The sequence below is a fragment of the Phyllobates terribilis genome, unplaced genomic scaffold (assembly GCF_046119375.1).
Source record: "Phyllobates terribilis strain yellow unplaced genomic scaffold, ASM4611937v1 Scaffold_5__5_contigs__length_657084704, whole genome shotgun sequence".
In the NCBI taxonomy this organism is placed as follows: Eukaryota; Metazoa; Chordata; class Amphibia; order Anura; family Dendrobatidae; genus Phyllobates; species Phyllobates terribilis.
The window spans coordinates 414372286-414398653 of NW_027362765.1; the positions used below are offsets into that span (position 1 = coordinate 414372286).

The 26368-nt window shown below is 47.0% G+C and overlaps 1 protein-coding gene across 1 annotated transcript in view; it reads left to right on the forward strand.

The window, feature by feature from the left end:
* The first annotated feature begins 10788 nt into the window (after nt 1-10788).
* The window catches only part of LOC141271239 (scavenger receptor cysteine-rich domain-containing protein DMBT1), a 69111-nt gene continuing 53531 nt past the window's right edge, over nt 10789-26368 (forward strand). The window contains exons 1-3 of the mRNA XM_073681357.1: nt 10789-10913; nt 14917-14946; nt 17961-17987. Of these exons, the coding sequence (XP_073537458.1) occupies nt 10862-10913; nt 14917-14946; nt 17961-17987 (109 nt within the window). The 5' untranslated portion in view covers nt 10789-10861. The remainder of the gene's footprint in view (nt 10914-14916; nt 14947-17960; nt 17988-26368) is intronic.

The following is a 26368-nucleotide window of genomic DNA, read 5'->3' on the forward strand; positions in this document are numbered from 1 at the left end:
GGGGGGGGGGAGATGATAAAAGATGCACATGGGGTGGGGGGGATGAGAGAGGTGCACATGTGGGGGGAGGGGGATGAGAGAGGTGCACGTGGGGGGGAGGGGGATGAGAGAGGTGCACGTGGGGGGGATGATAAAAGATGCACATGGGGTGGGGGGGATGAGAGAGGTGCACATGTGGGGGGGGGGATAAGAGATCCACATGGGGGGGGAGATAAGAGATGCACATGGGGGGGAGATAAGAGATGCACATGGGGGGGAGATAAGAGATGCACATGGGGGAGGGGGATAAGAGATGCACATGGGGGGGTGAGAGAGGTGCACATGTGGGGGAGGGGGATGAGAGATGTGCACATGGGGGGGATGAGAGATGCACATGGGGGGGATGAGAGAGGGGCACATGTGGGGGAGGGGGATGAGAGAGGGGCACATGTGGGGGAGGGGGATGAGAGAGGGGCACATGTGGGGGAGGGGGATGAGAGATGTGCACATGGGGGGGTGGTGAGAGCTGCACATGGGGGGTATGAGAGAGGGGCACATGTGGGGGAGGGGGATGAGAGATGGGCACATGTGGGGGAGGGGGATGAGAGAGGGGCACATGTGGGGGAGGGGGATGAGAGAGGGGCACATGTGGGGGAGGGGGATGAGAGATGTGCACATGGGGGGGTGGTGAGAGCTGCTCATGGGGGGTTGAGAGCTGCACATGGGGGAATTGGGAGAAAATGAGCTGCACATGGGGGAATTGGGAGTAGGGGGATAATGAGCTGCACATAATGAATGTGGGGTGGGGGAGAGTAAATGATAAATGACGATGGGGTGGGGAGAGCACGGACATGATATAATGAATTGGGGCAGGGGGTGCATGTAAATAATGAATGCGGGAAGCAGGAAGTATAGAGTAGAGGTTCTAATTAAATTATATATTAAGTGCCTATTTACAGTTAATGGGGGCACCGTGGTGGATTACAATTAATATTTGGAATGGTAGGTTGCATAATAACTAACCATATATTGATGGTGGATGCACGTCTGTATTCAGCTGCGTAATGTAGAAGTTGGGGAATGTGCTCTAGATAACTGTGTTATTTTATGCAGAGACGAGTTCTGGCTGGAAGACGTGATGGCGGTCTGTGCTGGATGAAGGAGAAAAGCGTAGCTGAAGGACTTCACCTAGAGACGTCACCAGTGAGTCAGTGCATTACATGTACACTTACACTATATACTATGTACCGGGCTCCTGTGTATAATGTCACTGGTGATCACTGTATTACCTGTACACTATATACAGAGCTCCTGTGTATAATGTCACTGGTGATCACTGTATTACCTGTACACTGACACTATATACAGAAATCCTGTGTATAATGTCACTGGTGATCACTGTATTACCTGTACACTGACAATATATACAGAGCTCCTGTGTATAATGTCACTGGTGATCCCTGTATTACCTGTACACTATATACAGAGCTCCTGTGTATAATGTCACTGGTGATCCCTGTATTACCTGTACACTATATACAGAGCTCCTGTGTATAATGTCACTGGTGATCACTGTATTACCTGTACACTGACAATATATACAGAGCTCCTGTGTATAATGTCACTGGTGATCCCTGTATTACCTGTACACTATATACAGAGCTCCTGTGTATAATGTCACTGGTGATCCCTGTATTACCTGTACACTATATACAGAGCTCCTGTGTATAATGTCACTGGTGATCACTGTATTACCTGTACACTGACACTATATACAGAGCTCCTGTGTATAATGTCACTGGTGATCACTAGATTACCTGGACACTTACATTATACATACCATGTATAGAGCTCCCGTGTATAATGACACTTATGGTAATATTAGTAATGTGGTGGTAATATTAGTAATGTGGTGGTAATATGTGGTCTGGTCATGGTGTGGCAGTTTTTCTCCCTTCTGTGTGGTATTATTCGGTCACTATGTTGTGGTAATATGTGGTCTGGTGATGGTGTGGCGGTATTCCCTGTATGTGGTATTATTGGTCATTTAAAAAAAAAATGTATATGACACATTCCCTTAAAGAAAACTAAATAAAAATATATCTAAAAAGAGTATGGGATATTTTAAGAAAATTTTAATAGGTTAGAGTAGGGCCCGGCCAGAAGAGTCTACCTTATCGTGGTGGCGGCTTTAAAAATCTTTTGGCCAAAACAAAAGCTGTTGGCTATGTATGTGGCACCGTCACATGGCCGAACGTCAGGAGAGCCTGGTGGCAGCGACGTGGACGAGCGCCAGGATTCTGCAGGGATCGCATGGGGGTAAGTATAACAAGTTTTATTTTTCTTAAATACAATTAATTAACTAGGAGTGGGGGGGATGAGAGATGCACATGGGGGGGATGAGAGATGCACATGGGGGGGATGAGAGATGCACATGGGGGGGGATGAGAGATGCACATGGGGGGATGAGAGATGCACATGGGGGGGATGAGAGATGCACATGGGGGGGATGAGAGATGCACATGGGGGATGAGAGATGCACATGGGGGGGATGAGAGATGCACATGGGGGGGATGAGAGATGCACATGGGGAGGTGAGAGATGCACATGGGGGGGTGAGAGATGCACATGGGGGGGTGAGAGATGCACATGGGGGGATGAGAGATGCACATGGGGGGGATGAGAGATGCACATGGGGGGATGAGAGATGCACATGGGGGGATGAGAGATGCACATGGGGGGGATGAGAGATGCACATGGGGGGATGAGAGATGCACATGGGGGGGTGAGAGATGCACATGGGGGGGTGAGAGATGCACATGGGGGGGTGAGAGATGCACATGGGGGGGTGAGAGATGTACATGGGGGGGTGAGAGATGCACGGGGGGATGAGAGATGCACGGGGGGGGATGAGAGATGCATCGGGGGGGTGAGCTGCACATGGGGGGGATGAGAGCTGCACATGGGGGGGTGAGAGATGCACATGGGGGGGTGAGAGATGCACATGGGGGGGTGAGAGATGCACATGGGGGGGTGAGAGATGTACATGGGGGGGTGAGAGATGCACGGGGGGGATGAGAGATGCACGGGGGGGGATGAGAGATGCATCGGGGGGGTGAGCTGCACATGGGGGGGATGAGAGCTGCACATGGGGGGGTTATGTTTACATAACTTTGTTGCCTTATGAAGCGCGGGGGGGGGCCCCCAAAAATTTCTTGCACAGGGGCCCACTACAGTCTGTGTCCGCCCCTGCATTATATAGAGTCATTACACACAGATTCATCTATTTCAAGTGTTTATTTCTGTTAATGTTGAGGATTATGGCTTACAGCCAATGAAAACACAAAAGTCATCATCTTAGTAAATTAATGCACATGCCCACAAGTATATGATTTTCATATATGCAAGTGTATTGAGCGAGGCCAGGCACATCTAGTCGGAATGTGGCCGGAAATATCAAAATCACATACTTGCAGTCACATGACCGCCCCCTCCGGGCACCGGAGAATCCTGACAGCATGCACTGTGCGGGCAATGTGAGGTTCACAAATCTGCAGTCACAGACTTGTAGCCTAAGGCTGGACAACCCTTTTAATACTAAATGTGAACTGTGCACAGAAGAAGGTTCTTTATATGTAGCTGTACAGTATATTATACCTAGATGTGGATACTATCATATTCCTACACTTTCATATCTACTTAGATCATTATATCCCATGTGCTCTGTGCTTTATTGTCTCCTCTTTCCTTCCTATTGTTGTATCTAAAGGATCAGATGATGACACATTTGTCAACTGACGTCCTACAAAAAGAGGATCAAGGAACCTCCAGGAAGCCAGAAACTATTCAGAAATCTTCTTGGGTTAAATTACCATTTAGTTGTCCCTTTTATTAGGCTCCACCGGGAGAGAAGAGTAGAAGACGCGACAGACGGTAGCTATTGGACTGCACTATTTTATATTGTGGTAATATCACTGCTTATTATGGGAACTATGCACATGACATTATAAGGTGGCATGTCTAGATAATTTAATATATTATGTGAATTTTAATACTAGGGGACCACTTTAAATTTTTAATGTAAAGGGCATAAAAATAACATGAGGAGTAATTTCATGGGAATGTGTCATGTCCCAGAACTATTAGCTTGCAGATATAGGGTTAATCTGCAGGTTAATAGCATTCTAAAGTAGTGTGGCCACTGCACTGAAAGCTTGGCTAACGGGAAGAAATTAACTTTATTCCTCCCAGCAGACTCCTGCTTTCAGTCATAGAGGCGCAACCAACACGGCTTCAGTCACCACTCAGTACATAGTGAGCAGCGGCTGTAACCACACCACAGCACTGACTGACAGCTGGCTCTGTATTGATGCTCTGCAGAGCCGGCTGACAGTCAGTGCCGGGGCGAGGTTGCAGCTGCTGCTCACTGTATACTGAGTGGTGACTGAAGCCGTGTCGGCCGCGCCTCTGTGACTGAAAGCTGGAGGCTGCCGGGAAGAATAAAGTTAATTTCCTCCAGTTAGCCAGGCTCTCAGTGTGGCAGCCGCACGGCTTTAGAATGCTATTAACCTGCAGATTAACCCTGTATCTGAAGGTTAATAGTGGTTTTTGACATAACAGGTACCCTTTAAAGCTCCTTAGTCCAAATACAAAATTTGTAACAGGGCTCCTACCTGCCATGTGTCATATACAGTATAATATTGGTGTCTTCTTAATTGTCATAGGAGTACAAGCTCCAGGGCCCAAATGTGACTGCTTCATCTGCACAACCTATAGCTATCCCCCTAAATAGTACTGAACCTGTTAAATAGCCTACCTAAAAGCCCCGATACAGAGGTTCCACTGTACAGGGAATTTGGCAGCTTATAATGGTTTCAACTGTGTCTGTGTTCAGGGGCACAGAGACACCACTCAGCATAAAGCAGGTCTGCTCCTCTCATTGTGGAAATGGGGATAGGGGAGGATTTTTTTTAGCCCATTCTTGATGGGATGGCATTGTGGAGGTATCTTACTTCGTAAAGGGCAATATGGGTGTGTCATAGTGTGTGTGGATAACTGTGGGGGCAGTATACTGTGTATGGGGCACTGTAGGGGAATTCTACTCAGTGGGTAACACTGTAGGGGCATTATATTGTTTATTGGGGCATTATAGATCATCATACCATGTGAAAGGGCACTATGGGAACATCATAATATGTGTGTGGGGCACTGTGTGCGGCATTATCCTCTTAGTGCAGGGGCTTTTCTGAGCATCATACTGTGTGGAGGGGCATTGTGTAGTAGCCCACTGACAAGGTTTGTTATCCATACAAATGTGGCACCCCAGTGGGTCCAGTTGCCACAGAGGTACTGCATCTCACGTAGAGGTGTGGTACCCCACTCTCAGGTAAGGAGGAAGTACTACCCGGGACACACACACCCACATCCAATGCACTCCACTTCAGTAGGGAAGGGCGAGATTGCTCCTAATGGAGAGCACAGTCCCTGGTCCCTAGCTGGAGGGTGGAACTAGGTAGAGGAGGTGGGTGGAGGAAGAAGTTCAATGGAGCACAGAGGGAAGGAGTATATAAGGAGGGAAGAAAGTTCTAGAAGGGGCCAGTCTCCTGTTCCAGTGCTTGGAGCAGGAGTTCAGTAGAGTGAAGGGAGTCGGGCCTAGTGAGAGAGGCCCAGGAGGAGAGGAGAGAGGAGCAGTGAGGAGGGCTCCAGGAAGTCAGAGGGGATCCCAGGGGCACGGCGAGTGCAGAGGCCCACCGTGCGCCAGAATTCACGCTGACGTGGAGGGATCAGGCCGCAGAAGGGGACCGGCCCCAAACTAGTGGAGAACAACCAGGCTCAGCTAGCCAACCGGAGGCTGCAGCATTTTTAAGGTGTTGCAGCCAAAATCCACAATTACATTGGCGAAAAGGTGGCCGCATAGGGTCCAGGAGATTGAGAGCATGTCGCCTGACAAGGCCCGAGGCCACTGGCTTGGGATACTGATTGTGAGGCGCAGGGCAGGAGGGTGCGAGCCAGTGCAGTGTGATGACCGGGAAAGGTACATAGAATAGGGTCCCGTGTAAGTGCTCCTGAGATACCTGAGGGTTTGCTGGACCCCTACCCCAGAGGACACAGAACGACGTGGGTGGTTACACACCGGTAACTGTAACCTGGAGTCTTGAACAACCGTGAGTAAAACCTGAAGACTGCACCCCACTGTGTCCTTGAATAATTGCTGCGTCATCACCAGCCCTAGACTACACTGCACTGACAACATCTACCTCTTTATTCATCTATACTGCCCTGGAGCTTAGCTCTACCTGTGGAGAGCTGAACCAACTCTGCTGCGTCACCATCAGCTCCAGAGGATCTGCACCGCAGCGGCGGCCCCATATAGCCGCATACCACGGGTGGTGTCACCAACATTATTCCCAACAAACTTTATTCACTTTTACTTACCCTTTAATTGACCGCCCTTGGTCACGGACCGGGTCACTGCCAAAGTGACATCCCCCAGCACCGACTGGCCCGGCTACCGAGTACCCCACGGCCCAGGGGTAAGGAGGGAGTACTGCCCGGGACCTACCCACCTGCATCCAACACTACACCATTCCAGACCAGCAGGCGGGGCAAGATGCACTTATGCTGAGCCCTGTCCCTGGTTGGAAGTGGGGGGAACCGAGAGAGGGGGAACCATGTACTGGGTGTGGGTGGAGGAAGCAGACCAGGGGAGCACTTTGAGTAGGAGTACAAAAAGGGAACCATCTTGGAAGAGTCAGTTCAGTCTGAGAGGAGAAAGAGTGGGAGCAGGAGCTCTGCTCAGGAGGAGAGAGAGAGGAGCAGGCCTAGACTGAGAGGCCCAGGAAGACAAGCTGGAAGAGGACGGGAGCAGAGGGAAGGCTCCAGGAACAGATGGGATCCCAGGGGCACGGCGAGTGCAGGAGCCACCCGTGTGCCCGAATCTACAAGGACGTGGGGGGATCAGGCCGCAAAGGGGACCGGCCCCTAACTAGTGGAGAACAACCAGGCTCAGCTAGGAACCGGAGGCTACTGTACATTCAGGGTGCAGCTGCTCACTACTGCAACTATATCGCCAAAAAGGTGGCCGCATAGGATTCAGGGGACTGCATGTTGCCCGTCAAAATCCGAGACTACCGGCGTGGGACATTGGTTGCGAGGCGCAGGGCAGGAGGGTGAGAGCCAGCGAAGGAAGACGACCGAGGAAGGCACACAGAATGGGGTCCCGTTAAGTATTCCTGAGATACTTGAGAGCTGCTGAACCCCTCCCTTGTTGAACACAGGACGGCGTGGGAGGTTACCCTAGCGCTGGTAACCTGGAGTCTGACAACTGTGAGTAAATCTGAAGACTGCAGCCCCACTATGTCCTAGAGTTATTATCTGCGCCATCACCTGCATTACACTGCACCAACAACATCTACCCTATAGTATTGTGTCACCCAGGGGGAATATAGGGGACTCGGTACCCGGGCCTTTTACCTTGTTTAGGAGGTCACGGCAGTCGGCTCCCAGGCCTGTACTCTGGGTTTCTCTTTATAAAGGGATTTTAGTATACAGTTTGTCTCGTGACGCCACCTGTGGTTTCCGGTAATGGTTACCGGCGCTGCTGCAGACCTCCGGGGGGTGATGGGATGGCAGCTGGGATGTTTCTGCTCCCCACAGGTGGAGCAGGCCCCCGGGGCAGTGTAGGTGCAAATGGTGGTGATGCTGGGGCTTGTGGTACAGGAGAGATGGCGCAGCGGAAATAAATGACGGAGGCAGTGCAGTGCAGTCATCCGAGTTTTAGTTTTACTCACAGTTCTTGATTAAGTTTCTCAGGTACACCGTACGGATGTCAGCCTCCCGTGTCGCACTGCGTCTACCGGCCAAGGGGTTCAGCACTTTCTCAAATAGATCAGGAGTGCTTCACGGAACCCCGCTTTCTTTATGTTCCTTACTAGACCGACTTCTCACGCCGGGTCTTCTCCCTCCTGCCCTGCGCTTCCCACACACAGTCCCGATCGGGTGCTCTGAAGTCCCTCTGGGCAACCTGGAGTTCCCGTACCTGCTTGATGCCCTTCACGGTGACTAGGGTGAGACTGTGGCGACTGCACCATGGAAGTGGAGAAGCCTCCGGTTTTTCCAGCCGAGACCTGGAGTAACACGGCTGGGCCAGGGACCGGTTCCCTTCTTGCGGCCTGATCCCTCTGACACCTGGCAGATTCGGGGCGTACGGGTGCCGTCCTGCACTCACCATACCCCCTGGGATCCCCTTCTGTAAAACGGCGCCTTTCTCCTCTGCTCCCCTCCTGGGCCTCTATCACTAGGCCCCACACATAGAGCAGAGCTCCTGAAGAGACTCTGCTCCCCTCTTCTCCTTTCACTGACTGACTGTCCTCACTGACTGTTCTGCCACCCTAAGATGGCTTCCCTTTATATACCTCCTACAATGGTGCTCCCCTACTCTACATCCTCCACCCACACCCACTACTGGTTCCCCCTCTCTTTGGTTCCCCCCACTCCAGCCAGGGACAGGGCTCAGCAGAAACACAGGGCATCTTGCCCTTCCAGCCGGCCTGGAGTAGTGTAGTGTTGAATGCGGGTATTGGGGTTCCGGGCAGCACTCCCTCCTTACCTGAGAGAAGGAGACACCATACCTCTGGGTGAGGTGCAGTACCTCTGTGACGACTGAACCCTCAGGGGCGCCACAGTATCACTACATCCTGCCCTGGAGCTAAGCTCTGCCTGTGGAGAGCTGAACCAACTGCGTCACCATCAGCTCCAGAGGATCTGCACCGCAACGGCGGCTCCATATAGCCGCATACCACAGGAGGCGATACGAACATTATCTATAAAAACTTTATTCCCTTTCACTTCATTTCCCCTTTAATTGACCGCCCTGGGTCACGGACCGGGTCACGTCCATCCACCGTGACATCCCCCAGCATCGACAGGCCTGGCTTTCGCGTATCCCATGGTCCAGGGGGCGCGTCACCTGTGATCTAATGGAGGAAAACTACTCTGTGGTACCAGTAATCCTTCAACATTGAAAGTGGGAATGAAACTTGCCTGGATCTGTAAGAGGACGGATCTATTAACCTGAAGCAAGAGCTCAACACAACAAACTCTGCTTCATCGCATCAGGACCAAGTAGCAGTTATAAGACCTTCTTCTAAGACTACAAAGCTGTGAGTGACAACGGTGTCAAACTGTTTTAGGGTTCAGAGCAGGTTCCTCTACTTAGGGCGCTGTAGCAGCGCGGCCTGATTATCGGAAGCCAGGTAGGAAATTAGCAGAGAGTAGTTGACAGAAATTGTTTTTACTGTTTGTATTGTAATTTGCATTGCCATAGCTGGAGCACGGCTTGTGTGACATGCTCCAGCTATCTCTTCTTGTATGTATTATTGCTATTATCATTGCAATAACTGTTAGTCATATTTTCCGGCATATAATCCTCTGTCTCTCAAAAAAGTCGGTGTTTTGTTTGTCTCCTCGCCTACTGTACCGTATTTGAGACCTGCCTTGCGGTGTTCTTTGGACACCGCTACATACCTGCAAGAGAAATTGTCATGTTACAGGTGTAAAACACGCACCTCAGGTCAGTTTACGACGAGTAAGAAAGAAAAAAACACACAGTGGGCATGAGATTTCTATAAATCCCATCCACTTTGCTGGAACTGTAAAACACTGCGTTTTTGATGCAGCGTGAAAAATGGACCAAAAGCTAATCATGGGAACAGAGCCTTATTTTTTTCTCTGATGGAAAATGTCAGGGGATCATTCGGCGAACATTTTCATTGAGATTGTCAACTCGGAGGAGGGATAAGGGTTAGGCCACGGCCCCACTATCAGTACTTGGTCAGTATTTTTTCTTAGGAATAGAAAAAATACTGACCGAATACTGATAGTGGGGCCGTGGCCTTAGTGGGGAAATTGGAGCAACAACTTTCCCTTCCAGTTAATAATTATGGTTCCAGCTGAAAATTCTGATCACTGCCCAGAACACTGGGGAAATTGAGCAAAAAATCCAGATCATGTCTATTTCCAGATACACAGTTAAAATATTTTATAGATTTATTACTATTTATTATTTTTCCCGTTGGCTTATTATAGGGGATAATGGTTTGGATCCAAAAGCTGGTCATAGATTTGAGATATGCAGTATGAATGGGTACATAGATAATCTACAGACATCTCTAAGGCCACGTTCACACGGTCAGAATTTGGTCAGTATTCTACCTCAGTATTTTTAAGTGAAAACCAGGAGTGGGTGATAAATGCAGAAGTGGTGACGTGTTTCTATCATACTTTTCCTCTGATTGTTCCACTTCTGATTTTGGCTTACAAATACTGATGTAAAATACTGACCAAATACTGAATGTGTGAATGTGGCCTTAGACTACTTATCTTCCTCAGCAACCACAGATTGGCTGGTTAAGCCATGTTCACACGTTTCGGATTTTTCGCAAATTTTTGGTGCAGATACAAGTAAATAGTTTTCTTTAAATGCAATTCACACTTTGCTGAAAAAAATCCTTACGAAAGTGAAAATATGCTGCGGATTTGAAATATGCAGCATGCTCATTCTTCGGCGGATTTCACCCTATTCAATGCTATTCCACAATTTGTGAACATGGCCGTACGATCCCAAATTTTCCAATAAAACCTCATGCCATGAAGTGGTTAAGTGGCGCTTTACATGCTGATGCTTTGACAATCGTGTGAAATATTACCAGCATCAAAGAAAACTCAATTGTGTAGCTTTTGTATGCATTTTTACCTTTTCGTTAAAGGGATCTTTCTCCTGGGAGTCGCACAGACACCTAATCTCTCCTCCAGTCACTGTATCCTGTCTCCATCCCTGTATATCAGGCTCAGTGCACGCTATCTAGAATCAGCACAGTACAGGATGGGGAGGTCACTGGTATTACTGTGTGGGCTATGGATCCTGAACAGCACAGGTAAGATGCATGTGATATGGATTGTCAGGATATCTTGTCCTCCTATTGCCAAATCTCTGTAGGATGAAACTACTCCGCAGCTGTGACGGCATAGTAGGAGATAGAGAGCCACAGGGTGCAGACCATTGGAATTGTTTCAAAAGTTGTCAAAGGTTCTAATTCTACAGGATGGAATATTGGTCTAGTATATTCTGTGTGTTCATTTTTATATATGGGACATAAATATTTATGTTGCCGTTTTAAAAGGGATTTAAAAATGCAAAGACTAAATGGATTCCCGCACAATGGCTGAATGAAAAAAATCTAAATTACTGAAATGATGATGAAAACTACATACAAGAAAATCTAAAACACATTGAAGATATCAAAAGATATTATCCATAGCTGAGCAGGCAAGATATTAAAAGATATAAAATAGAGATAAACATGTATATGGCCATTGCCCCACTATCATTATTTGGTCAGTATTCGGTCAGTATTTTTTCTCAGGAGTGGAAGCCAAAACCAGGAGTGGGTGATAAATGCAGAATTGGTGACTTGTTTCTATTATACCTTTTCTCTGATTGTTCCTCATAACATACTAAGTGTCTGGTGTGTTTTGAAGAAAACACCGATATCTGTTTGTAATGCATTTTTTTCCCTGATGAACGCGTGGTTTTCACTTCAGGGTATTTCCTTATTTTTTTCCCCACCAACCAAGTCTTTTATGTTGGCTTCAGTTGATATGTATTTTATAAGATTTATTTTAATATTCAGTATAATTTTATAATTGTTTGGTCTCCTTACAGTTTATATCTCTTAATGAATTAACATACTGGGTGTAATTTTAAATGATTGATTATTATCCTTTTATTTTCCGTCTTATGACATCTTGAATATCTCATAGTGAGTTATCCTGTTTTATGCAGGATTTTGAGACCATGGTGTTAGTTCACATTATCTACATGTGATAGTTAGTGGATTGGTTTTGGTTGTAAATGTTTTTATCTATTTGTTTTTTTTTGTAATTCATGTATAGTATCAACTACAGCTTGTTATAGCTTGCTAATTGCTGGGTGTGCAAATTGTTTTTTTATTGCATTTCCTCAGTTTTAATAAACACAGTGATGTCACAATGTAGAGTTAATAATCACAGTGATGTCACAGTGCAGAAATTATAAACATGGTGATGTTACAGTACAGTAATAATACACACAGTGATGTCACAGTACAGAGATAATGCACATATCAATGTCAAAGTACAAGGAAAATAAACACAGTGCGGTCATATTACATGAATAATATACACAGTGATGGCACAGTACTGGGATAATACACACAGTGATGTCACAGTACAGAGATAATAAACACAGTGATGTAACAGTACAGAGATAATAAACACAGTGATGTTACAGTACAGGGATAATAAACACATTGATGTCACAGTACAGGGATAATAAACACAGTGATGTCATAGTACAGGGATAATAAACACAGTGATGTCACAGAACAGAGATAATACAGTGATGTCGCAGTACAGGGATAATAAACACAGTGATGTCACAGTACAGAGATTATAAACACAGTGATGTCACAGTACAGGGATAATAAACACAGTGATGTCACAGTACAGGGATAATGCACACAGTAATGTTACAGTACAGGGATAATAAACACAGTGATGTCACAGTACAGGGATAATAAATACAGTGATATCACAGTACAGAGATAATAAACACAGCGATATCACAAAACAGGAATAACACAGTGATGTCACAGTACATAGATAATACACGCAATGATGTCACAGTACAGGGTTAATATACACAGTGATGTCACAGTACAGGGATAATAAACACAATGATGTCACAGTACAGGGATAATAAACACAATGATATCACAGTACAGGGGTAATAAACACAGTGATGTCACAGTACAGGGATAATACACACAGTGATGTCACAGTACAGGGATAATAAACACAGTGATGTCACAGTACAGGGATAATAAACACAGTGATGTCACAGTACGAGGATAATACACACAGTGATGTCACAGAAAAGGGATAACACAGTGATGTCACAGTACAAGGATAATAAACACAGTGATGTCACAGTACAGGGATAATAAGCACAGTGATGTCACACTACAGGGGTAATAAACACAGTGATGTCACAGCACAGGGGTAATAAACACAGTGATGTCACAGTACAGAGATAATAAACACAGTGATGTCACAGTACAGGGACAAACACAGTGATGTCACAGTAAGGGGGTAATAAACACAGTGATGTCACAGTACAGAGTTAATAAACACAGTGATGTCACAGTACTGGGATAATAAACACAGTGATGTCACAGTACAGGGATAATACACACAGTGATGTCACAGTACAGGGATAAACACAGTGATGTCACAGTACAGGGGTAATAAACACAGTGATGTCACAGTACAGGGATAATATGCACAGTGATGTCACAGTACAGGGATAACACAGTGATGTCACAGTTCAGGGATAATAAACACAGTGATGTCACAGTATAGGGATAATAAACACAGTGATGTAACAGTACTGGGATAATATACACAGTGATGTCACAGTACAGGGATAACACAGTGATGTCACAGTACAGGGATAACACAGTGATGTCACAGTATAAGGATAATGACCACGGTGATGTTGCAGCATAGTGAAAAAATGTCAATTATGTCACAGTACAGAGATAATATGTAAATTTTCTCTTCATAGAGGAAAAGGACTAGAACTTTAGTGCAACCTACTGGAGGTAGCAACCCTAAAAGTCAATATCGACTCTCTAATGAGCCTTGTCACATGACTTAGGATAAAAAAACAGAACCAGACATTTTATTTGCAGACACGTGTTTTGGGGTCTTTGCCCCTCACCAGTGCAAGGGATCTGATTTGGCCAAATACACGGATAGTGCACACACAGATGTCACAATACAGAGATAATAAAGGGTTATGTCACATTACAGGGATAATAAACACAGTAATGTCACAGTACACAGTATTTTGATAGAGAGGGAAAACACAACAAGTGTATGTTCTGTGGAAAATGTAATGTATATGAGAACAGTTTTACTTTCCTCCAGTGTTGGTAATTAAATACCTAACCGTTCCTCAATCAGGAGATCAGCATTGCAAAATGTATCAGCCGTTTATTCTTCTCTCCCAAAAGCAAGAACTTGTGCCCTCAAACATGGGATCTAATTAGCAATAGTGGCAGGAAAATGGACCTATGACTAGTAATACATTGTGGTACAATTTCTTTGGTAGCTTATTAAAACTTCTATTTTTGTAAAGATATCAGTTCATTATTTTTTTTCAAAGACCCACGTTTTGTGGCTAGGATTGTCTTGAAGAATATTGAAGAATATTATGCCAATATAGAAATAATGCAGAGGTCTATGTATATCTATAAAGTAACTGAAAATGACTAAACTGTAACTGTTATCCATAAAAATGATTATAAGGTCACGTTCCCAAGTAGCGTAAACTGTGCATTTTTCAGCTGCCTTTTTGCTGCATTTACAGAATCAAACAAAGTGGATGTGATTTAATGAAGACTCATGCACACTGTGCATTGTTTTGGTATGTCTTTCAATATAGATTTCTATGGGGAGCTTGACAAAATGTATGTAAAAAAATAGCAATTGCATTTTTACATGAAAAATCTTACAGTTTCAATGATAAAAAAAACAAACTATAAAAACTGCACAAAAAATGAATAAAAAACAAAACGGAAAGCACAGAAAATAAATGCTGCAAAAACGCTAAAACCTGAGTGGATTGCTATTGCGTATTTTGATACAGATACCTGCAAAATATATGGAAGCAGATATGGGGCATAGTTTTTGCATGTGGAAACATTTCCAAACTCTTGTCTATCCTATGAATTGAAAGATAAATTGTTCGCACTGTGCAACATCACTATTTCCCCCATATCTTTTCTATGACCTTTTCTTATTACTCACCAGTTTGTATTTTCTCTTGTTCCACAGCTGCTACCAGTACAACAAGAAGACTCAATGGTATATTTAATTTTCAGATTTTTTTTTAGATGATATTATAATAATTGTGTATGTACCAGTGCAGCAGAGTTGAGTTTGCAATTTGCCCAGCTTTTTGGACCTGTATTAGTAATCGCTATGGTTGAACAATCCAAATGATGGAGATCAGTGAGAACAGCGATCATCTGTCTCCATCAGTCCCATAGACAATGAATAGAGTGGCATCGAGCATGTATGATCCAACAGTTCCATTCAATCCTGACCCCAGAGAGGAGGAAGAGGGTATCAGGGCCCTCATTTTATTTATGGACACAACTCCCAGAAGTCAAATCCATAGAAGTGAAGGGTTAATGGCAGCACCGTATCTTGTTTCAGTTGAGTATTTAGTTGCGCAGCTGTGCACCCAGTGTCCAGCTCCAGCCCAGCAGCTCAACTCAGGGACCTAACTACAATAGGTGCTGGGGTTGCAATCACATCTGGGCACTGGTGCCTAAAGGGCCCATAATATCTCTTTGGCTTATATGAAAAGCCCAATACTATTAAAGACTTGCAATAATTGGGGGCCTTGTTTCAGTTTTTGTATTGGGGCCCATGAGCTTCAAGTTACGCCACTGGTTCCACTGATAAGAAAAACCCCACAACACTCCAATAATTATCCAAAAACAAAAGTGACTTCTTTTATACCATAAAAAAAAATATATGGGAAACGAGTTACTATTTTTGGATGGTTATTGAAGTGCTGCAGTTTTTTTTTTGCAATGGTTTACCCCCGAGGATGAGACATTTATATCATGGACCTGTCTAACCCTGTACATAGTATATCCATCTACCATTCAAATGAGCGGTAAACCATGCAACACATGAACGGGCTGGACTGCCAGAGCTGTGTACGGGGGTTGAAGAAGAGGAAGAAGACGCCGAGGCAACAAGAGGGTTGTTAAGTGTTTTATATTTGTTACAGTATATGTTTATGTGGTTATGATAAAGTGTCTGCTGTGAAATCCCTATGGCCATTATTGTATGCCAGTTCTCCTATAGACTTTACCTAAGGCCATCCTTGGGATGCGGGAGGTCTGCCAAGAGGGGGAACTATTCAATAGATAGGGATTCAGCTGCACTACACTGCTTAGACACTAGAGAGTTAAGACAGGGGTTACATCATTAGCTGGGAGGAGTTACAGCATTAGAGCAGTTTTATAGAAAATCATTTCCGGGTTACAGACAGTCTAGCAGGGGAGAGAGAATAGTGAGGAGCATTAGTCAGAGTACGCCTGCCGTTACGGGAGGCCTGTGTCAGACCACCTCATTCCTGGATTCAAGACGCGAGTGCACAGAACCGGGGTAGGTTCTGTTTCCATATACAGAGAGAGTGTAGTGCAGCTGAATCCCTATCTATTGTATAGTTCCCCCCAGGGCAGATCTCCCGCATCTCAGGGACGGCCTTAGGCAAAGCCTATAGGAGAACCGGCATACAATAATCGGCCATAGGGATTTCACAGCAAACACTTTATCATAACCACATAAATGACGCGCCCCCAGAGCCTTGGGGGTACTCGGCAGCCGGCCCTATGGATGCTGGTGGGGGATATCACGGTGGCTGGCCTGGTCCGTGGCCCAGGGTGGTCAACAAAAAGGGGATTGTTATTTGTATGGGGTTTAGGAAGTGTTCGTGACGCCACCTGTGGAATGCGGCTAAAGGGGCCGCCACTGCGGAGCAGTCCTCTGAAGCTGATGTTACTGCAGCAGGGATGGTATGGCTCTCCATAGGAAGAGCTAGCTCCAGGGCAGTGTAGGGGTTGTTGGTTGCGCTAGGCGTTGTAGTGCAGGGGGAAAGATGGCGCAGATGAAAGAATGGACGGAGGCAGTACGGTGCAGTCATCCGAGTCTTTACTCACAGTTCTTATGACAGTTCCACTGGTGCACTGTACGGGTGCCAGCCTCCCCACGTCACGCTGCGTTCACCAGGCAGGGGTTCAGCTTTTCCTCAGGCAAGTTAGGAGCACCTGACGGAACCCCGCTTTCTTGTCTTCCTCTCTTGACCCACTTCACGCTGGGTCTTTTCCCTCCTGCCCTGCGCTTTCCCACTCTCAATCCCGCTCGGGTGCTCTGAAGTCCCTCCTGTCTTACTGGAGTTCCCAGACCTGCTTGACCCTCGCGGAGATTAGAATGAGGCTTTTGGCAACTGACTATATAAGCCAGAAGCCTCCGTTTTTTCCAGCCGAGACTTGGAGTTACACGACTGGTCCAGGGGCTGGTCCCCTTCTTGTGGCCTGCGATCCCTCTGTCTTCTGACAGATTCGGGGCGTACGGGTGCCGTCCCGCACTCACCATACCCCCTGGGATCCCTTTACTAGAACAGAGCCTACTCCTCTGCTCCCTCCTGGGCCTCCAGCACTAGGCCCCAACTTGTGGAGCAGAGCTCCTAAAGAGACTCTGCTCCCAGACTGACTTCTCTCACTGTCTGACCTACTGAACTGCCACCCTAAGATGGCTTCCCTTTAAATACCTCCTACCATAGTACTCCCCTGAACTGCTTCCTCCACCCACACCCACTACTGATTCCCCCTACCTTTGAGTTCCCCCCACTCCAGCCAGGGTCAGGGCTCAGCAGCTGCGCACATGCATCTTGCCCTTCCAGCTGGCCTGGAGCAGTGTAGTGTTGGATGCAGGTGTTGGGGTTCCGGGCAGCACTCCTTCCTTACCTGAGAGAAGGAGACACCACACCTCTGGGTGAGGTGCAGTACCTCTGTGGCGACTGAACCCTCAGGGGCGCCACATAAACATATAACAAATATAAAACACTTAACAACCCTCTTGTTTTCTCAGCGTCTTCTTCCTCTTCTTCAACCCCCCTACAGCTGCATAGAGTAAAGAACCTCAATAATGGTTTTAAATGTTGCCCATGACCACTGTTAGGCTTCACTTTCTATGTCCATTATTCTGTTACTGATTACTGTTACACGCTATAGATGAGTCTTATTATCAGCATTCATAATTGTACATATTCCTTATTTCAACTTCTTCCTGCTTAACAGCGTCCAGCAGCCCTGCCGTCCAGGATGGTGAGTCATTTATATTTTATGGATTAAAGTTTTTTTTTTCGATTTTAACCAATTATGCCGCATCCATTTGATTACCAGGTGTCATTGCCTTTTCCTTCACCCTTCTCCAAAATTCATTTTACTGTCCTAGTCCTGTGTTGATGGAAGGTGTGGTGTGGTAGTCACTGGGCCAATCTAACTTGTTTAATTTATTTACATGTTTTAACTGCTTATTTATAGTTTGCTGTTTTATATACAGTATCGAATAAAAGTTTTAGACAAGCGGGGAAAAATGCTGCAAAATAAGAATGTTTTCGAGATTAACAAAATGCTATGTGAATAAACAAAAGAGAAATCTAAATCCCATCAATATTTGGTGTGACCACACTCTGCCTTCAAAATAGCATCAATTCTTCTAGGTACTTACACAGAGTTTTTGAAGGGACTCAGCAGGGAGGTTGTTCCAAACATCTTTAAGAACTAGCCACAGATCTTCTGTGGATGTCACTTGCTTAAATCCTTCTGTATCTTCATATAATTCTACAAAGACTGGATTATGTTGAGATCGGGGCTCTGTGGAGGCCGTATCATCACTTTCTGGACACCATGTTCTTCTTTGCACTGAAGAAAGTTTTTAATGACATTGACTGTACATTTGGGCTCGATGTCCTGGCTGGGTCCTGTGTAGCTGGGTCCCACCGATTGCTGCCGGTTCTGAGCTGATGGAATTTCTGGACATCTTCTATTTTTCAAAATGAATCATGTTGTATCTTCCAGTTTCATTGGCGGCCCACTGCGTTTGCAGCAGGGGTGGGGAATATTTTTCCTGCCAGGGGCCATTTGGATATTTGTAACATAATTCGGGGGTCGTACAAAATTATCAACTTGAAATTTATCCTGCTATATTAGGTAATTTAATTAATAGTGATGAGCGAGCACTAAAATGCTCGGGTCGAGTAAATTGGAATGCTCAAGTGCTCAGTCCGAGCAACGAGCCCAATGTAAGTCTATGGGAAACTCGGGCATTTTTCCAGCGCCTCCCACCCCCGGCGTTCTGCAGAGGGCCTAAAAATTGCCAAATCAATGGGAACAGTGCTCAAATGACAAGGGAACAGCATGGGGAAGACCCCTGGAAGCATCTCTGACTCCCAGGTCACAGCTGTCAACAATGTTGTCAGAGTATTATACCACTTTTACGGACTCACAATAAAACATACAAAAACGAAACCAAAATGGATTTTCCTGGGAAAAATGTTAAGGAACATCCTTTCCAGGGTAATGTGTTGTATATAAGGCAAAATAAATCTAAAAAAACAAAAATGCGTCTCCACACCTTGGGCTATGTTCACACGTAGTGTTTTTGATGCATTTTTTTTCACTTTTGCATTGCTTTCAATGGTGAAAAATACATTCACCGGGAAATGTAATTTTAACATTTTACTACCTTATCTGGCCATGTGGTGTGTGAGACATGATCAGACACATTCATACAGTGCTGAGAAGACACGGGAACAGCATGGGGAAGACCCCTGGAAGCATCTCTGACTTCCATGTCACTGCCTAAAACTGTGGTCATCTCATCAGACGTGATCCTATATTACTGCGGTAATAATTCAGATATTTTAGGCAATGTGACAAATATTAAACTCCATTTAAAATGGGCAAGATGTGTGTCAAGGGACGGGGAAGTGGATGTTATGGTCATGGTGCATGCAGAGGCCGTGGGCAAGATGAAACTGTGCCTGCTGAGGGAGCACAACAAACACCCACATCATGTCGAACTACCTTCCTGTCCCAATTTCTAGGGGGCCGCGGAACACCACTATTGAAGCCAGAGCAGTGTGAAATGTGTTACGGGTCAGGGTGGTGGAACCTCTGTGCCGCGGTGCAAGGAGGGACCCAGAGGGGCGTAACTAGGTATCAACTCAGACCGACCCTGGTCGTAAGGCGGCTAACGACTCCGTGACCAGGGAGGGACCGAGCAAAGGGACCAGGTGCTACTCTGGGGATGACCTTGTAAAAGAGCAGGTGGCTCCCACGGGTCAGAAGACTGGGACTGACCGGTATAGCGGATGGGCACAGCAAGCAGGCAGAAGTCTCTGGGTTAGTTGACGGGTGGTCACGGCACGTGACGGCAGAGCGGGCTGAAGACTCTAGGTTAGCAGACAGGTGGTCACGGCAAGTGACGGCAGGAGCCTCCAGGTAGGCTATCAGGTGGTCACGGCAAGTGACGGCAGGAGCCTCCAGATAGGCTAACAGGTGGTCACGGCAAGTGACGGCCAAGCAGGCTAAAGTCTCTTGGTTAGCAGGCAGGTGGTCACGGCAAGTGACGGCAGAGCCTCTAGGTAGGCTATCAGGTGGTCACGGCAAGTGACGGCAGGAGCCTCCAGGTAGGCTAGCAGATAACATGCAGGTAACTGGCATGTGCTTCCTGGTAAGCAGGCGGGCTTGCCCATAGGCAGACTGGTGGGTAGAGCGGAAGGCAGACTGTCGGGCTGGAGAGTAGTCAGGCTGGCGGACTGGAACAGTAGTCAGGCTGGCAACGGGACCTGAGGGCTGAAGCAGAGGTAATATACTGTGCAACAACTTTTGCTCGGCACCTCCATTTTGGAGGAGGTGCCTTATATATGGGAGGTCCTCCGGCTATTGGCCGGGGACTCCTTAGGACGGCGCGTCCGGCCCCTTTAAGAGAGAGGGTGCGCGCGCACGCGCGCCCTAAGCACAATGACCGGGAAGCTGCGCTTGCCGGCAGCAGCAGGAAGAGGAGCGCAGGAGGACGGGAGGTGAGAGGGTCGGCGTCTCTGCCTGGCAGGGGGCAGAGACTCCGATGCTACTAAATAGTTGTTGGTTAGATAGCAGATAAAGCTTCCAGTCAGTTTGCCACCACCACCACCCTGTGTTCCACATGGTCCAGTCTCAGTAGATGTGAGTCTGGACCACATTATTATTATTACTTTATCGCCATTTATTCAATGGCGTTTTACATGTGAAAAAGGGGTATACATCGCAAAAACAATTACAATAATCTTGAACAAAAATGTGACAGTGACTGGTACAGGAGAGGAGAGATCCCTGCCCGCGAGGGCTCACAGTCTAAAAGGGATGGCTGAGGATACAGTAGGTGAGGATAGAGCTGGTCATGCAGCGGTATGGTGGAGCGAGGGTTACTGCAGGTTGTACGCATGTCAAAGGGAGGTGGGTCTTCAGGTGCTTTTTGAAGGTTTCAACAGTAGGTGGGGGTCAGAAATGGTGGGGTAGAGAGTTCCAGAGAAGGGGGATGCACGGATGAAAGCTTGTATGCGATTGAGGGAAGAGGAGATAAGAGGGGGGTAGAGAAGGAGATCTTGTGAGGATCGGAGGTTGCGTGCAGGTAAGTACCGGGAGACTAGGTCACAGATGTATAGAAGAGACAGGTTGTGGATGGCTTTGCATGCCAAGGTTAGGGTTTTGAACTGGAGTCTCTGGGCAATGGGGAACCAGTGCAGGGATTGACAGAGAGGAAAGGCAACAGAGTTCAGGATAAATTGGAGGAATGCGAGAGTGTTAGCAGGGAGGCCAAAGAGCAGGAGGTTGCAGTCGTCGAGGCGGAAGATGATGAGGGCGTGCACTAGTGTTTTTGTAGATTCGTAGTTTTGGAATATGCGGATACGTGAGATTTTTTTTACTTGGAGTCGGCATCTTCCTCACCCTGTTCCTCCCTCTTCCCACCATTCCGATTGCCCTGAGACAACTGATCACACACTTGGACACTCCCAAGAGTTGTTTTGTTCATCTTTCCATTTATAGATTCTGGCCTCATGCTCGGTCCGCTCAGAAGTGGAAATAGCTTGGATATGTGGTTTGAAAGAGATATTACAGTCCTGGGTTACCCCAAGAGCTGTTCACTTTTCCATTGATAAATTCGGGCCTCTTGACCGGCCAGCTTCGAGCACGGCAACAGAAGATCGCATGTAACGATTTGAGCAGCCATGGTCACACGAAGGTGACGGTGGGAAAGTGCAATTACTGTCGCAAGAGGTGGATAATGATGAGACACAATGGACAGAAAGTCAGGAGGAGGACCAGGGTGTGGAAGTGGAAGACGAAGCGGTGGATGATGAAGTCACTGACCCAACCTGGCAAGTAGACACGCAGAGCAAGGACAGCAGCACACAGGGGGAAGGAGGCTTAGCACCACAACAGGCAGCAGGAACAAGCAGTGTGGTGGCCACAAACACAAGGCGGGCAACTGCTCCCTGGAACACCAACAAGACGGAAGTTGCCAGTACAACTGTTAGGTTTTCCCGAGTCTGGTTCTTTTTTAAAGACTGTTCAGATAACCCCAAAAAGGCCATTTCCAATAACTGCCAGGCTAGCATCAGCAAAAGCACCTAAGCTAACAGCCTGACCACCACCAGCATGCTCAGGCACAAGACAGCAAAGCACCCGATTAGCTGGGCCGAACACCAAGGTCCAGAAACAGTGTCTGCAGGTGACACCACTGCATCTTCCGCTGTTGTGCATGCCAATCCCCTGTCGATGGCGTATACGAAGATGCCTCCCGTGCTGCACCTTTCGTTGCAGACTTGCAACCATCACCGTGTCCACGTCCTTGTCCCTTTGCAGCATTCAGTTGTCCCTACCGCAGTCCTTGGAAAGCAAGCGCAAGTTTACAGTCAACCACCCACCCACAGGCCGCAATACTAAACTGCCACAGTTCTGGACTGCTTGCTTGCAATTGAAATGAAGCCTTTTAGGCTCGTGGAGGCGGAAGCTTTCCATAACCTCATGGCGGCGGCGGCCGGGTGTCCATACTCGGCCACCAGCTGCCACTATTTCTCCCCGTATCGTCTCCGCCTTCCACAAGCGGGGTCCCAGAACATTACCCATGCCCTCCCCAGTGCACTTAAATGGGAAGGACGGCATAACCACAAACACGTGGACAAGTGAATGTGGCCAGGGATGGTACATCTGACGCATCTCTGGGTTAATATTGTGCTCGGTCTCCTAGACAGCGACCAAATTATTCCTGATGGTCGGATCATCCATCTCCTTAGCTTTGCTTTACTTGGAATGCAAGAGCAAGTATACAGCCAATCACCCACCCACAGGCCGCAATACTAAACTGACACATTTCTGGACTGCTTGCTTGCACTTGAAATGTTCCCTTCTAGGCTCGTCGAGGCGGAAGCTTTCCATAACCTCATGGCAGCGGCGGCCGGGTGTCCATACTCGGTCCCCAGCCTCCACTATTTCTTCCAGTATCGTCTCCGCCTTCCATAAGCGCGGGTCCCAGAACATTACCCGTGCCCTCCCCAGTGCACTTAAGTGAGAAAGACCGCCTAACCACAAACACGTGGACAAATGTTTGTGGCCAGGGATGGTTCATCTCACTGACGAATTTCACTGGGTTAATATTGTGGAACCCGGGACCCTGGGACGGAACACGTCCTCCCGACGCTGAGGATTGCGGGCCCTGGGTTAATCAGCGTTGCCCCTACATTATACAGCTCCTGCACCACCTCCTCCTCCTCTTTAGCCTCCATCTCAATGACTTGATTCATTTTTTTCAGAACATATTCCAGATTATTTACTTAAACTTCGTCTGTGCCAATAACAATAAGCAGGACTGTAAGCTTAGGCGACAAACCGCACACCGTTGCGGAGTTGTTGAAAGCTGTATCAGAGAACCTGGTGGTGACTCTGAAGCTAGGCAAGCTCGCACATGTACCTTGCCTGGCCCATGTGCTCAACTTAGTGGTTCTGCGGTTTCTCAAAATCTACCCGGATCTGCCAGAGCGACTTGTGAAAGTACGCCGCATGTGTGCCCATTTCCGAAAGCCAGCTACAGCTTCCGCCACTCTGGCAGGGTTTCAGCAGTGTTTGCAGCTTCCAGCTCACCGACTTGTGTGCGATGTGACTACACGTTGGAAATCAACGTTGCAGATGTTTGGAATGATTTTGAGCAGCAGAGAGCAGTTGTTGAGTACCAGCTTCAACACATCCATCGGCATTCAGGTCAGCCTCCGCACATAAGAGCTGATGAGTGGGCATGGATCTCTGACATCTGTGCTGTCCTCCAAAACTTTGAGGACTCCACCAAGATGGTGAGTGGCGATGACGCCATAATTAACGTCACCATCTCGCTTCTCTGTCTACTGAAACGCTCGCTGCTCACAATTAAAGAGGAGGCATTGAAGGCGGAGCAAGGAACTATGCAGGGTGATGCTACTCAGCCCAGCCTCATCTCATCTCAATGCTGATTGGGTGATGATGAGGAGGCGGAGGAGGAAGAAAACATAGACAGTCGTACTCTTGGTGAGAACAGGGAAGTCTTGACTGTTGGCATTCTGGCACACAAGGCCAACTTTATGTTCCCCTGCCTTTACCGTGACCATCGCATTGTACGCATTTTGGGCATTACAGAAAACTGGCACGGCACGAGAGAATTCTTGGAGACGGAGGTGTGAGGTTCTGATTAAGGAGGATGTCAGTCTTAGATCAGTTACATGAGGGGTGATACACAGAAATGAGGGATGTGGTGCAGAGCTGTGGACAGATTGGTGGGTGAGAGATATGAGTTTGTATTGCATTCTGTAGTGATTGTTTAACCTAAGCAGTGCAATGACTGGCACAGGGTAAAGGTGTCGGTGAAGCAGTTTGATAGAAATATGACCCTGGCTGCTGCATTCAGAAGGGATTGGAGAGGAGACAGTTTGTTTAGAGGGAGGCCGATTAGAAGAGAGTTGCAGTAGTGAATAAGAGCGACAGTAAGAGTTTTAGCAGTATCAAAGGAGAGAAGAGGTCGAATTGTGAAGATGTTTTTAAGGTGCAGGTGACATGAGCGAGTGAGTGATTTTCCACCTTGAATAAAGGAAAGTTGTGTGTCAAATATGACTCCAAGACAGCAGGTGTGCCGAGTGGGAGTTATAGTGGCACAACCTAAAGGAAACTGCAAAGTCGTGTATAGGTAGATTAGTAGAGGGAGGAAACCGAAGGCGTTCATTTTTGGAGATATTACGTTCAGGCTCCTGTTGAAGAATTATAACAAAAAAAAAATTCCCATCTGACAACGCTGGTGGCGGAGGTTACAGTCAGACAGTTCATTGGACAACCAAGGAGTAAAAGCGAAGGAGACACAAACCAGATGCGGCAGAGGCAGGAGAACGCTGTCAAAGGTCTGAGACAGTTTTCTGGGACCCTCCCAGCGCCCAGGCCCTGATACATGGTGTACTTTGACAAGGAGTGAAAAGTTTTGGAAGATGCTGAAGGACTACCTTGGTGACCATACCAGCGTCCTCCATGATTCCTCTCTGTCTCTGTGCCTTACAACTGTTGGGTATCCCAGCTGGACTGAGCTGGCATGAACTGTCTTTCTACACCTTGGAGGTCCTGTCCCCTAGCGTTTTGTCAGAGATGGTTGTTAGTGCCGTCGGGGGCATTATAACTGATAAAACTGATAGGCGCATCCACCTGTCAACTGAAAATGCTGACAGGCTGACTCTTATAAGAATGAACAAGGGATGGATTGGGCCAGATGTCTCAACACCATAGCATCTAGCATAAACTCAAATCCAGTGGTTATTTTTTGGGGGGTCTATTCCCATGCACCCCTTCACACCCAGACATGGGTATACCCTTCAGGAATTGTTCTATTTTATGTCGCCCTCCTCCTTCTCCTCATCCTCCACCATCATATCACCAGGGTGACCATGTTGCAACACCCACATAATTTTTTTAAGGGTGTTTCTGATTAGAGATGAGCAAATATTTCAATATTCGTTTCAGATTACAATTGCCGTTTTTGCAATGTGATAGTTGAATATTCGCTGAACATTGCTGTACGCAATTGGATTCAATAGGTGCCTAACCAAATGCATACACAACACCTTCAAACGGGACCAAAAGCTGCCAAAACACATCAGTTTAGGGGCAGTCACCAGGAAAGTGCCATCAATTGACCCAGTGTACAAGTAGTATAATTATTATTATTTATTATTATAGCTCCATTTATTCCATTGCGCTTTACATGTGAAAAGAGGTCACTGACTGGTACAAAAGCAGAGAGGACCCTGCCTGTGACAAACAGTCTAGAAGGGATGTGTGAGGATACCGTAGGTGAGGGTACAGCTCATCGTGCAGCGGTATGGTAGAGCAAGGGTTACTGCAGGTTGTGGGCTTGTCGGAAGAGGTGGGTCTTCAGCTTCCTTTTAAAGGTTTCACAGTAGGCAAGAGTCTGATATGTTGGAGTATAGAGTTCAAGAGTAGAAGGGATGCACAGGAAAAATATTGTATGCGATAGTGGGAAAGGGAGATAAGACGGGAGTAGAGAAGGAGATCTTGTGAGGATCAGAGGTTGCGTTCAGGTAAGTACCGGGAGACTAAGTCACAGATATATGGAGGAGACAGGTTGTGGATGGCTT